This window comes from Lithobates pipiens, unplaced genomic scaffold (genome assembly GCF_037356315.1).
Source record: "Lithobates pipiens isolate NorthernLeopardFrog02 unplaced genomic scaffold, aLitPip1_a1.2 Scaffold_23, whole genome shotgun sequence".
NCBI lineage: Eukaryota > Metazoa > Chordata > Amphibia > Anura > Ranidae > Lithobates > Lithobates pipiens.
In genome coordinates, this window is record NW_027507785.1 from 229080748 (window position 1) to 229095896 (window position 15149).

At 42.8% G+C, this 15149-nt stretch overlaps 1 protein-coding gene across 2 annotated transcripts in view; it reads left to right on the forward strand.

Moving 5' to 3' along the window:
- The window catches only part of BCAR3 (BCAR3 adaptor protein, NSP family member), a 172766-nt gene that overhangs the window by 63369 nt on the left and 94248 nt on the right, over positions 1–15149 (forward strand). For both annotated transcript variants that reach the window (XM_077452891.1, XM_077452893.1), the window contains one exon: positions 1306–1345. In XM_077452891.1, coding sequence (XP_077309017.1) covers positions 1306–1345 — 40 coding nt within the window. The remainder of the gene's footprint in view (positions 1–1305; positions 1346–15149) is intronic.

Consider the following 15149-nt stretch of genomic DNA (forward strand, 5'->3'; position numbering starts at 1 on the left):
TGATATCCAACCACAGTTATCACATGCTGGGGACCCCTTCGGTAATACAAACTCATAGAGGGCTGGCTTCCTCTGGCTGAATGGGGTTAACAGAAGTGATCCAGCTGGAAAGTTTACCCATAACAGTTAAAAGTTAGCACTTTTTTGACTTGGGTTCCATGCACACAGGGTGTTAAATTATAACTAAAGGCAAATTTTTTTTTTAGTTTTGGATAGAGTGCAGAGGGATTAGAAAGCATGTCAGTTTTTATTGCTGTCTGTGCACCCACTAAAGAGATCCATCCTCTCTATTTGTCCTGTTTATTGTTATCAGTGAAAGTAAAAGACAATCCTATATTTTGGGTCGTCCCCAGAAAAGCTTTAGATGGGAAATCTTCCAATGAAGACACTAGTTCCGGTGACCTGAGGGGCCCCAAAAAATTCCCTTAATTTGCAGGGTTTTATTTCCTCTCACTTCCTGTTTGGCTATGGGACAGGAAGTGAAGGTAAATCTCCACAATGGGCGAAAAAAAAAAAAGATTTACCTATAGTTCGACTTTAACATGCTGCTTTTAGAGGAGTTTTGTGGGGTGGAGAAGTACTTCAGTGTCAAACGCTTGACACATGTAAACAGGTCTAAACGCACCATAGCACTAGGCACATCAAACGCTTGGCCGTTTGTTCATTCCAAAGGCCAGAATAAATTGATATTCTGGACAATGAAATGAATGAACACCCAAGCACTTAATGTGCCTAAACGCGTTTGCAAAATGTGGCTTTTGGTGCATTTTGACATTTGTCCTGGGGAGGAAAAGGGGAGGAAAAAAATGTCCTGTGTGCATGAGGCCTTATTGTTACAAACAAGAGCAAAAGACCTGAGCTTGAAATATAGACCTCACAGTTATTTTAGTGAACATCAACCTGAAATATAAGCCGGCATAATGTTCCTATTGTTTTATGAAGATTTGTTTTTATAATATTCACCTAAAATGGTTGTGCTGCCATGTAAAGTTTATGGAAAGCAGCTGCACTTGTACTGGACTTTGTAGCACAATTAAACCCTGTATCATTGGCTATTACAATAGTGCTGTGTTAAGAGTCCCTTGTGTGACAGCAGTGTATAAAAAGTAACAGTAACTAGGACAGCGCAGCCTTGGAAAGAATAAGGAACCAAAAGTTGAGAAACATTGGTGCAGAAATGCTAACATAAACAGTGTAATAGAATGGAGGTGGTAACTGATACCATAGAGAACAACAGGTTCCTCTTCTCTGTCCGCAGTCCAGCTCTGCTTTACTGACCCTGTGTTCCTTTCTGCTCCATTTTAGGGCTCATGCTTCTCCGGATTGCACCATGGAATATGTCAAGGTAAGCTCTTATTTACACATATCCTTCCTACAGAAATTGTACAGATTTCTTGAGATTTTGTTTTTAGTGTGTATAAATGGGAAACAGCCTATTCAATAAAGGGAGAGTCCATTCATAGCAAATATTTTTATTTTGGGTGGATTCTGGTGGCTGCAATTGATTACTGGCGTTTTAAATCTTTGATATTTCTGGTGACAAGATATTAGGATCTACTTTTTGCGGATCTGGCTTCAACAGCTAATATGCTCTCCTGTTCCTGTTAGAAAGTTTACATTTTATCTACATAAATGCATCAGTACTCTCTCTGATTTCCATGGACATTATGGATAAGCTACACTGACTGTCCTACCACCTATTAAATAGATTTTATCAATGGAAATACAGTGGGGATGGAAAGTATTCAGACCCCCTTAATTTTTTCACTCTTTGTTATATTGCAGCCATTTGCTTAAATCAGTTAAGTAAATTTTTTTCCTCATTAATGTACACACAGCACCCATTTTGACAGAAAATCACAGAATTGTTGACATTTTTTGCAGATTTATTAAAAAAGAAAAACTGAAATATCACATGGTCCTAAGTATTCAGACCCTTTGATGTGACACTCATATATTATTTAACTCAGGTGCTGTCTATTTCTTCTGATCATCCTTGAGATGGTTCTACACCTTCATTTGAGTCCAGCTGTGTTTGATTATACTGATTGGACTTGATTAGGAAAGCCACATACCTGTCTATATAAGACCTTACAGCTCACAGTGTATGTAAGAGCAAATGAGAATCATGAGGTCAAAGGAACTGCCTGAAGAGCTCAGAGACAGAATTGTGGCAAGGCACAGACCTGGCCAAGGCTTCAAAAAATTTCTGCTGCTCATAAGGTTCCTAAGAGCACAGTGGCCTTCATAATCCTTAAATGGGAGGCGTTTGGGACGACCAGAACCCTTCCTAGAGCTGGCCGTCTGGCCAAACTGAGCTATCGGGGAAGAAGAGTCTTGGTGGGGGAGGTAAAGAAGAACCCAAAGATCACTGTGGCTGAGTTCCAGAGATGCAGTCAGCAGATAGGGGAAAGTTGTAGAAAGTCAACCATCACTGCAGCCCTCCACCACTCGTGGCTTTATGGCAGAGTGGCCCGACGGAGTCATCTCCTCAGTGCAAAACACATGAAAGCCTGCATGGAGTTTGCTTAAAAACACCTGAAGGACTCCAAGATGGTGAGAAATAAGATTCTCTGATCTGATGAGACCAAGATAGAACTTTCTGGCCTTAATTCTAAGTGGTATGTGTGGAGAAAACCAGGCACTGCTCATCACCTGTCCAATACAGTCCCAACAGTGAAGCATGGTGGTGGCAGCATCATGCTGTGGGGGTGTTTTTCAGCTGCAGGGACAGGACGACTGGTTGCAGTTGAGGGAAAGATGAATGCGGCCAAGTACAGGGATAGTCCAGAGTGCTCAGGAGCTCATACTGGGCCGAAGATTTACCTTCCAACAAGACAATGACCCCAAGCACATAGCTAAAATAACGAAGGGTTGGCTTCAGAACAACTCAGTGACTGTTCTTGAATGGCCCAGCCAGAGTCCTGACTTAAACCCAATTGAGCATCTTTGGAGCGACCTAAAAATGGCTGTCCACCAACGTTTACCATCCAACCTGACAGAACTGGAGAGGATCTGCAAGGAGGAATGGCAGAGGATCCCCAAATCCAGGTGTGAAAAACTTGTTGCATCTTTCCAAAAAAAGACTCATGGCTGTATTAGATCAAAGGGGTGCTTCTCCTAAATAGTGAGCAAAGGGTCTGAATACTTAGGACCATGTGATATTTCAGTTTTTGTTTTTTAATAAATCTGCAAAAATTTAAACAATTCTGTGTTTTTCTGTCAAAATGGGGTGCTGTGTGTATATTAATGAGGAAAAAAATGAACTTAAATGATTTTAGCAAATGGCTGCGATATAACAAAGAGTGAAAAATGTAAGGGGGTCTGAATACTTTCCGTCCCCACTGTAAGTTGCCCATGCTGGATTGTGGAAGTGAAGTGATAGTAGGATGCAGAAACTAAATTAAAAAAGGGCACATTTTTTTGGCTACTAAGGCTCGGTTCACACAGGGGCGGCACGACTTGCAGCGCGACTCACAGACGCGACCTGCACACGACTTCAGCGGCGACTTGCAAAACGACTTCTGTATAGAAGTCAATGCAAGTCACCTGAAGTCACCCCAAAAGTAGTACAGGAACCTTTTTTCTAAGTCGGAGCGACTTGAGTCGCTCCTATTAGAACGGTTCCATAGTACAGAACGGAGCGCGACTTGTCAGGCGGCTAAGTCGCCTGGACAAGTCGCCCCTGTGTGAACCGAGCCTAAAGGTAATGGTGGACATATGGTGGTATCTGCACAGGTTCTCTTTAAGCCAAATATAAGGATACAATGATATGCAAAAGCATGATTTAAAAAAAAAAAATCTAGAAAATCTGATTTTTTTTATTTAACCACTTCAATACAGGACATTTTCACCCCCTTCCTGCCCAGGCCAATTTTCAGCTTTCGGCGCTGTAACATTTTAAATGACAATTGCGCGGTCATGCTACGTTGTACCCAAATGAAATTTTTATAATTTTTTTTCCCCCCACAAATAGAGCTTTCTTTTGTTAGTATTTGATCACCTCTGTGGTTTTTATTTTTTTTCCTCAGTTTAGGCCGATATGTATTCTTCTACATATCTTTGGTAAAAAAAAAAAAAAAATGGCAATAGCGTATGTTGATTGGTTTGCGCAAAAGTTATAGCGCCTACAAATTCGGGGATAGATTTATGGCATTTTTATTATAACTTTTTTTTTTTACTAGTAATGGCAGGGATTTTCAATTTTAATCATGACTGCGACATTGCGGCGGACATATTGGACACTTTTGACACTATTTTGGGACCATTGACATTTATACAGTGATCAGAGCTAAAAATAGCCACTGATTACTGTATAAATGTTACTGGCAGGGAAGGAGAAAACACTAGGGGACTATCAAGGGGTTAAATATGTTACCTAGGGAGTGATTCTAACTGTGGGGGGATGGGACTGACTAGCGGAGGAGACCGAATATTGTTCCTATATACTAGGAACACACAATCTGTCTCCTCTCCCCTGACAGGACGTGGATCTGTGTGCGTGCGCCCCCTATACCACCGGGAAGCCGAGGAAGCCATATGAAGCCCTCCGAGGATCTGCGGATGTCATAAAGCAATAGGGTAGTGAAGTGGTTAAATCTGAACTTTTTATTTAAATCTGAGTTTATTTATTTTTTTTATCAAATTTATTTTAATAAAATGCTTTTGAAGTAAAAATCTATTTAAGATACATTAATCATTTAGTTTATTCAGCATAAAATGGAGCTTAGTTATGAAGCATGAGGCTGTATATTATGCAATATTAAATTTTTTTGGTAAACTCATTCAATGAATCCAAGCTTTTCAAATTGAGATAAGATGAACTGGCAATGTTATTGTTTTAATTAAATAAAATCATTTGAGAAGTTCTCCAACTGTGTGATTAACCTCTTAACCTAAAAAATCGGTTCTGATATCGCTGTTTTACTAATCTGACAGCTTATTATTCTAAATAGGCAACCTTCATTTTGTTTGCAAATATTAAAGATAACTACCAGCAAGAATAAGTCCTTACATCTAAAGAGCACCTGTCAGTTCAGATCCATCATGGCAGTGCCTGTTAGCGGGCATCCACTCTCCTGCTGCCGCCACGTCCCTCACCATGTTGTGTCACTGTCGCATCACCAGCCATCCCATTAAAGTGAATGAGACGGTCGGTCAGTCAACAGCGGTTCAGAGGAGGAGCCGCTGTGGGACAGAGATGACAGTTGCTTTTTAGAAATTGTAAAGCCTTTTTACTAGTGATTTAAAACGTGATTTAATCAACATGATTTAAATCAAATACACCCTGCGCAAAAGACAGTTACCTTAGACTGTTCAGACAGTAGATTCAGACTGGGGGTATGTATATATCTTCTATTTTTCACGTGGGTTACCCATTACCAAGCAGATTAGTAACTGGATTGATATGTTCTATTGTTTTGCAAAAATGGGGCATTACATATCAGGAAAGTAAAAATGTAGGTGATACAATTTTTGTGGCTGTTGGCTAAACCAAAGGTATCTCCTACATTTTTACTTTCCTACTACTGCCCATGGCTAACGTGGTACAGCACTCTAATATATTACATATACACGCTTAAAGTTCAACTTAAAGTGATTCTAAAGGCAGAAGGTTTTTTATCCAAATGCATTCTTTGCATTCAGATAATCATCTGTGTGCAGCAGTCCCCCTTAGCCCCCCTAATACCTGAGCCCCATCTCGATCCAGCGATATTTCTCGAGAGCCTGGGCTGTCTGGAACTCTCCCTCCTGATTGGTTGAGACAATGAAAGTCAGTGAGCCAACGAGGAGATAGAGGGGGCAGAGCCAAACCCCGGCTCTGTGTCTGAATGGACACACAGAGCAGCGGATCAGCTCGGGTGCCCCTCATAGCAAGTTGCTTGCTGTGGGGGCACTCGGCATGAGGGAGGGGGAGGGGCCAGAAGAACCTGCGAGGAGCCTAAGAAGAGGATCTGGGCTGCTCTGTGCAAAACTGATAATTATACAGAATATAATATTCCTTAAAGTGGTTGTAAACCCTTACAAACCACTTTGACCTACAGGTAAGCCTAGATTAAGGCTTACCTGTAGGTCCAAGAAATATCTCCTAAACCTTTATGGTTTAGGAGATATTTGCCCGAAAACAGGCACCGCTGTCGCAGGCGCACTGGGCGTGGCATTCTCAACGACGGAGCTGCTGCGCGTGTCGGCTCCCGTGCGCATGCGCGGAAGTGACGTCATCGCGGCTTCGCCGAATGACAGCGGCGGAGCTGCGAGACCCCACCAAGAAGATGGATGCGGCGGACTACAGGGGACAGCGTTGACATCGCTGGCTCCTGTGTCAGGTAAGTGACACATAATGGGCTACTATGCGATGCATAGTAGTCCATTATGCTTTACCTTTGCAGGGAATGAAAGAGGAAGTAAACTCATCAGGGTTTACTTCCTCTTTAAGTGGGCTGTTAACAGACACATTGGCATAATTACTTGACACCTTGGCCCAGTTCACAGATCACCTATTATATCAGAAACATGGAATTCTTGTATTCTCATTTTTTTCATTTTGAGGGATAAGCAGTGATTGGTATGGCCTACATTCCCTATATTTAGCTCACAAGGACTTGATTTGTGAGTTAATGAGCTCAACTTCAGTGATTTGTAGATACTCATTCACAGTCCGGTCTGATCTTGTGTCCCACGAGAGGGGGGGATGCTGCTTCTATGGGATGTGCACACAAGAAAACCTACAGCACTAGCTAATACATCCATTATCCGCCTCATACAAGTCGCATTAGGCTCACACAGGGGACAACGTGCTATTGTTTTTGCAAATCCCTTTTCGCGGCTTGTTGGCAGACAGATTCAGAGTTGCTTGGACTGTTTTTACTACTTGGATAAAAGGGAATTGTGTAAGAGCAATCACAGTGGAAGCAGCACAAAATCTGGAGACAAAATGGGGTGACTAGAGAGTATACAAAGACTGCCAGGGCACCGAAGCACCAGACTGATTCTAAACTTGGCACATCTGACTTTTACTGTGTCACCACTAATGAAGCAGACATAGATTTATTTAAAAGTTTCTTCAAAATAAGTAGTGGAACAAACTGTGGCTGTATGCCCTTGTTGCTTGCTGACTGCTGAGCGTCTCTTTGTTTGGAATCCCTGCTGATCAGTTGTTTGGAATAAACCTCCGAGCAGCTCCAAGGCAACATCTAATCAGAGATGATTTCTTTGACTGGAGTTGGGCTCATGTAGTACAGTACCTTGTCCTATCTTCCTATGTGCCGTTTGTTTTCCCTACATCCAATCATTGTCCAGATCTTGCATCGCCAAAATATGCCCCCTCTTAACCAACAACTGCAGCTCCCTCCTTGGCCTAAAGGCGTTCCTTTACATAGGCTATCCCCCTTCAGTCTTCATAAACGATGCTGCCAGACTCATCCACCTTATCAGTCGCCTAGTATCTACCATTTTTCTCTGCAGATCCCTTCTCTGGCTTCCCCTCACCCAACACATAAAATCCTACCTATAATCAAATCCATTTTTAAAAATTTGCCTTGAGCTACATCACTAACTTTGTGTCAAAATACGATCAAAATTGTCCTCTTTGCTCCTTCTAAGGTTATTTCTCTCTATCATGGCTCTGCAAGCTGTGATTTGAGCAGGCACAGCAGCCCTTTCATTTGAATGGGCTGCCGTGTCTCCTGAAACCCAGGGAAAAGGTCCCTGGATCATTTCAGAAATCGGAGTCCACATGGGAACTGCAGGCGCAGTGCTTTCCCCAGTGAAGGACTGTTTTTTAAGTGCGTGCAGCATACCATTGGGGTTAATGGCACCCACACGCACCTCCTGCCTTTCAATGTACAGATTGTTACCTCTGCAGGAATGGGTGCGGACCTGCAGTGGGAACCACCTGCACAAGTGTAAATCTAGCTTAAGACCTCCTACTCTCTAGCTCCCTTATCACCTCCTCCGATGCTCACCTCCACAACTTCTCCAGACCCTGCACCTTGAAAAACAGGTGATCCCTGAGAGGTTGTATATTTCTAGCCTTACGTGTTCTGCTTAGTAACCCTACATTCATGCTTCACGCAACACCTTCTATGGAATGACACGTGCACATATACACAGACAGGAATTTGTTTTTGTATGAATATTGTGTGATATCATCTTGCAACACAGAATCAGTCTATTGTGTTTTTGGGACAGGGACCCACACAGTGTATCCCTACCCACTAAGATCAGCCTATCAACATATATGTTCTTCCCTGAGGCTCGGTTCACACAGGGGCGACTTGTCCAGGCGACTTCGCCGCCTGACAAGTCGCGCTCCGTTCTGTACTATGGAACCGTTCTAATAGGAGCGACTCAAGTCGCTCCGACTTAGAAAAAAGGTTCCTGTACTACTTTTGCGGCGACTTCGGGCGACTTGCATTGACTTCTATACAGAAGTCGTTTTGCAAGTCACCGCTGATCGTGTGCAGGTCGTGCCGCCTACTGTGTGAACCGAGCCTCAAAGTACTAGTCTTTACCAATGTGCAAATATTTATTCCACGCTCTGCTATATTAAGTTTATGATGGATTATTGCTGTAGCTTGATCTTCTGGTTAAAGGATTAGTTCACCTTTACTTACTTTTGGCATTAGTGTTCTCAGTACAATAACATGCAACGTTCCATTTTATAAAATAATTCTTACTTTTATTTATTACAAGTACTTACCATCAATTTACATAGCGCTTTACATATATATTGTACATTCACATCAGTCCCTGACCTCATGGAGCTTACAATCTAAGTTCCCTAACTCGCATGCATACATACATACATACATATAATAGGGCCAATTTAGAAAGGAACTAATTACCCTACCAGCATGTCTTTTTGAGGGAGGAAACTAGATTACCCGGAGGAAACCCTCGCAGGCACAGGGAGAACATGCAAACTCCAGGCAGGTAGTGTCATGATTGGGATTCGTAACAACGTCCGTAGTGCTGGAAGGTTGAAGTGCTATCCACTTAGCCAAAAATAGATAAAAAATCATCTGTGTGCAGCAGTCCCCCTCAGCCCCCCTAATACTTACCCGAGCCACATCTCGATCAAGCGATGTTTCTCAAGAGCCTAGGCTGTACGAAACTCTCCCTCCTGATTGGCTGAGACAATCAAAGTCAGTGAGCCAACGAGGAGATAGAGGGGGCAGAGCCAAACCACGGCGCTGTGTCTGAATAGACTCTCAGAGGAGCGGCTCGGCTCGGGTGCCCCTCATAGCAAGCTGCTTGCTGTGGGGGCACTCTACATGAGGGAGGGGCATGGGGATGGGCCAGGAGCACCTGCGAGGAGCCCAAGAAGAGGAGGATCTGGGCTGCTCTGTGCAAAACCACTACACAGAGTAGGTAAGTATAACATATTATGTTTAAATAAAAAAAGGATTAGTTAAATGATTAGTTCACCTTTACTTTTGGCAAAAACCTTCCTGTGCATTAGTGTTCCCAGTACATTATCATGCAATGCTCCATGTTATAATAGAATTCTTACTTTATTTATTACAAGTACTTATATAGCACCGTAAATTTACACAGAGCTTTGTCACATGCTCCTTATATTGTCCTCTCCTCACTGTCTGGCTGATAGCAGGATATACTGAGCGATGGATGTGCAGCCCCAAAAACTCACAAATGAGCACTCATTTTCTAAAAACTCACAAATGAGCGCTTCATTCTCTACCCACGCATGCGCACCCCTCTATCTGTCACTCCTGCAGAATGCTATGCTGGGAGACAGAGCAGACTGTTAATGCGCGGGTATGGCATGGAGTATTGTTTTTTGTTTCTGTGGCTGCGCATCCAACACTCAATGCGTCCTGATACCTGCAGGACGAAGAGGGGAGGACAATATAACAAGCATCTGAAAAAGTGGCATTTATTTACAAAACTGAGCACAGCATATCCATGTATTGAGGACATTGTACTACAGGGAGTTTTTTTTTTTTTTTTTGGCAAAAGTAAAGGATGAACTAACCCCTAAAGATGTACATGTTTACTATATTGTAACGGAGGAACAGGAAATGTGGAAAGTTATTGTAAAGCTGCATTTGAAGGGTCTTTCGTTTTTATCACCATGTCTCTGGTATAGATATTGAGGAAATAAATCAATATGTGTTTTTTGTTTTTCAACTGCTCACAAGCCTCATTATCCATCAGCTCAGTGTGATGGGAAGGCTGCACACAACCTGTGTCACACTGCCATCTAGTGTCTGAGACTAGTTCAACGGTTCATCACCCAATGTCATTTTTTCCCATGAATACAATATATGTAATGCACGTATAGTGACCGCACATGAACCGAAACCAGCATCTGGTTTAGATCTGTATGTGATCATAAATGTGGGAATCTGAAACTGTTCCCTGACATGCAGCCTGGAGAATTTATTAAACAATCTGTACATTCCAGTAAGTCATGTCCCTTTCTGATTTCATTTACTCATTGTCTAAAAATAACTCTCCAGAATTATATTTTTAGAATGCACAATACATTTGATAAGACATTTAAATGTTTACTGAAATGTGAATTCATGTGGGTGTTGAGTGCAGAGCGATTCTTAATTACATCAGCGTTTACTTTTTAGGCTCCCAGCAGACCAGCAACAGTCCATCAGCAGTTCATTAGATAGATTCATAATCTGATGAAAGGTCCCATAACTAAGTCTAATTAAACTTTGCGCACCTCACTGGCACTTGAACCGCCATATAAAAAAATATACATATATAAATATGTTGTATAATATTTCTTATGATGTCCTTACAGAATGCTGTGATGACTAGTGCTTAGGTCACTGAGGGAGGAATGGGGCTTCATCTTGTTATTTGAAGAGGTTTTGCATGGATCATTGGAAGTCTTCTCTGTTTCATAAACGCCATACTCCATATGACAGTGTAAACCATGTCATATATAACAGGTATACTGTGACCATTTCAGAAAATTATTTTGATAGATGGAGTTTATTTGCATCATGGGGTAGGAAGATTTACCAATGTTCAAGGGAGCAGGGTATTGTGCTCTCAAACCCTCTCCTGCCAGCCACTATCAGATATCCTTTCCAATGCTTGCCAGGCATGAAGAAGATCACGTTCCTCCCTTCAGTCTTTGATCCTTTTTAATATAAACACTGTTAATGGAAGGATTTGCAACCAATTTTCAGCCTATATTGGGAATATATGGGGTGGAAACATATTGGGATGATGACAGAGAGGTAATTGTTATGAAGGAGATATGTATATCTGTGCCCTTTGTGGTGGTGTTACAGAAAACCAGTACTGAAGAAATGTTTGCTGCCAGTTCTGACTTCTCCTTCTGAAAAATCCTAACTACCCGGCTGTCGTACTAATGCAGTGGCTTTAGAGAGGAAGACAAAACCAGAGAAAATTTCTAGCTCAACTCGCCAACCAGTCTGCTTACCAACCAAATTAACCACATTTGCAAATGCCTGCATAAGCTGCAGGGCCCCTTCACGGCACCCTGTATTACCTGCAGTCCTAATCCTTGTAAATGTATGAGTCTCCACAGTCAAAGCATATACATTCTAATGGATAGATAGGGGGCAGGTGAACCTGAAGGTAGCCCAGTCCAGGCTTTAAAGAGGAACCTTACCCTACCTACCTAAAATGTTTTTCCTAGTCTTTGGTAACTGTTCCTGTAAATATAAAAAAAACTTACTATTTTATTGAGCCCAGTGGTGTCCTCCTTCCAGCCCAAAGTTTTTGTTTGTCACCCTGTTCACGTGAAGCTATCTTGGAATAGTAACTTGTGCAGACTCACCTGAGGTTTCAAAAGGTTTCCCCCTTGACCCCTGTTCTGGTGATGACTCCGAATTTTAGATTTGCTCTGACTTCAGTCCCAGTGACAATGGTCACCATAAAAAAAGATGAAACTCCCCAACAGCAATAAAAAATACTAGGAGCGCTAACCCTACCCCAATTTTTCCAAAACAAAAAAGTGTTGCATTTATACTCTATTACTTCAAGTATAGACCTGAAACATATATGCAGAAGTTGTGACTTCCCCATGACTTTCTGATGTGAATGCTTGTCCCAGATCAGTGACTCAAAGAGTAGTGAAGACAGAAACGGACGATTGATGCCTGTTCTAAGGCAGGCCATAGATGGTGCAAATTTCTTTCCTGAAGATTTCCCCATCAACACAGACAGTGCTGACGGGAATCCACCTGGAAAAGACAGTGATTATTGCTAATGGTTATAGCAGCCGCTACCAAAAACTGCAAGTGAATCCAGCAGGCTGATTGTATCCAAATTGATCGATCAATCAACTTGGTACATTTAGCCTGCCCACACATGGTTTGAATCTCAGCCGGTTCCTGCTGGCCTTAGAAAATTGTCAATACACTTAACTAGTTTAAACTGTCCCCACCCCTCTCATAACACCTATGCTAACTAACCTGTGTGAGAAAGATGTACTTGCTTACTTATTTGCAGTCTGCTCCAGTCCGGTAACTTGATTGTCCGTCCCCCCATGTTAGCCAGAGTTTCAGGGGAGAGGATGGATGGGTCATTAAAGCCTATGGGTGATGTCACAACTTCAAGCTTTACTAGCCATTGTCATAGCACTCTCTCCTCCTACCTGGACTCCCACTAGCTGATACAAGGGATCACATGACCAGAGCGGCCGGAAATAGGTAAGAATATACATACGTCCTAAACAGATTAGTTTGCATTGGTGTTAGGAAGGGGTAGGGGACGATTCTAGATAGGTGTATAGCCAAAATTCCACTTTAAGCTGACGGGCTGAATGGAAAAAAATCAGATTCCTCCATCCTGACAAACAAGGTAAATGGAGGAATCCCACCCACTGGGCCATTGGGACTCTGCGCTGTCAGAATACCTATTTAACAAAAGTCAATATAACAATCTATACAGGAAAGGCTGCACTTAGATTGGAATTCGGCCATTGTCAAATTTCGGTCCCTCTATGGTCGGCTTTAGAAGGAGATCAGCGATAGCAGCTTCTGTGTTTAAGTACAGGTTTCTTCTAATGTCAATGGCACTTTATGAATGTCGTCAGCACAGATTTTTTTACAACCTGTCCTTATACATAGGGACAGGTAATTGCAGACTTTTTTTAAAATTCTAAATGAAGACCATAAACATAGATCAGCTGACATGTAAAATGTGAGTTTCCTACAAATACTTTGTCATACATATTTATCAGGCAATAGATCCATCAGGCCATTTTATTTTAATCTCATGGTTTCCTGTTTGTGTGAATGCTCAGAATCTGGCCTTGTTCTCTTTGCATGAATTTTGGTTCCAAGTCATAAAATGTGTGTGTATATCTGTGAACTCTGCCAGTCATGCTCATTATTCTTTATTGGCCTGTTTCCTCCAGATGGCAAATATCTGACATCTGAATGGCCACTGTGTCCGCTTATGAACTGCCACACTATATAGCATATGTCATTTCTGTATTTTTAACTTATGTGAACTGTTCCTCTGTCTGTCACTTTATTTGCAGCATAGAGGAAGCCAGCATTTAGTATATTGCTTATCTGCAAATGTCCAGTGGAATTTCCAGCAGCGATTCAACACTTATTCATGGGAGCAGATTTGTGCAGTAATAGCCTTCTTTTCTAGTATATTTTCATACAGTAAGTTCCAGACCAGTTTTAAAATAGGAAGTCACTTTAGCCAGTAACAGATTTGATATAGATATAGAGTAGCCACAATGTTAACAGGTCATTGTAGTAATTTGTGAATCAATGTATCCAAAATAGCCAATTACACAGTTGTCACTAGACAGAAAGTATAAGGCCTCATACACCCCTGGCACTCCCCTGTCCTTACTGACCTGTCACTGGTAAACAGAAGCCAATAGAATACATTTTCTGCACAACTCATTTCTTCTTCCAGCTTCTGTATTTACCGGCTTCTGTATTTACCCTTCAAGCTACTCAGGTGAGCTGAGCTGCACCAGCCTCGCTACTTCTCTTTAAGGCTGGGATCACACTGGTACAACACGACAGTCGTACCACTTTGGATCCGACTTTGCCTTGCGACTTGAAGTCTGACATGTGTCTGACTTCAATGAACAGGGATCCAACTTTGATCCCCGACAATACCAGGCACTGTGTCTGGTATGAATCTTTAGGGGGACCGCAAATGTTAAAAAAAAAAACTAGCATGGCTTGCCCCTCCAAGAGCATACCAGGCCCTTCGGTTTTCAGGCCCTTGGTTTTCAGGGGAACCTCCACGCCGTTTTTGCGGTGTGGGGGTTCCCCTAAAAATCCATACCAGAACCCTATTTTAGCACATAGCCTGGCAGGTAAGGAAAGGGGGTGGAGACGAGCGGGCGCCCACCCGCTCCCCTCTCCTGAACCCTACCAGGCCGCATGCCCTCAACATGGGGGGGTGGGTGCTTTGGGGCAGGGGGCTCTGCACCCACCCACCCCAAAGCACCTTGTCCCCATGTTGATGAAGACAGGGGCTTCTTCCCGACAACCCTAGCCGTTGGTTGTCAGGGTCTACGGGCGGGGGTCTTATTTGCATCTTTAACAAAGGGACCCCAGATTCTGGCCCCCAACCCTTTGTGCATAAGTATCGGGTACATTGTACCCCTACCCATTCACCTAAAAAGAAAATGTCAAAAATAAAACACATTACACAGATTTTTAAAGTATTTTTTTTAAGCAGCTCCGGTGTCGCTTTCGATTTCTTCGCCCCTCTCCAGCTCTTCTGCCTGCTCCACTGACGTCTTCTGCCTCTGCCGGTTCTTCTCCCTTCTTCGGGTCTTCTCCGCTTCTAGCCCTCTCAGGTTATTCTCCCTCTGTCCACTATCTTCAATGCTGTCTGGGTATTCTTCGCTATCTTCTCGCTGTTTTGCTGGATCTTCTCCGCTGTTTTCTCCCTCTGTCTTTCTTCCGATGTTGACTCAATGCTCTGTCCCGCTCTATTGCTGGTTGTGTGGCATGCCACCACTTATATTGGCATGGGGCGGGGTCACCGGTGGCTCGCCCCATCATGCCCAGGTGGTGACGTCCTAAGGGATGGGACCTCCGGATGACATCACCCGTTGACCCCACCCCATGCCAATATAAGTAGTGGCACACCACGCCACTACAGGAGTTCGGCATGGAGTTCCGCTCCTCAGCACAAGTCGCATG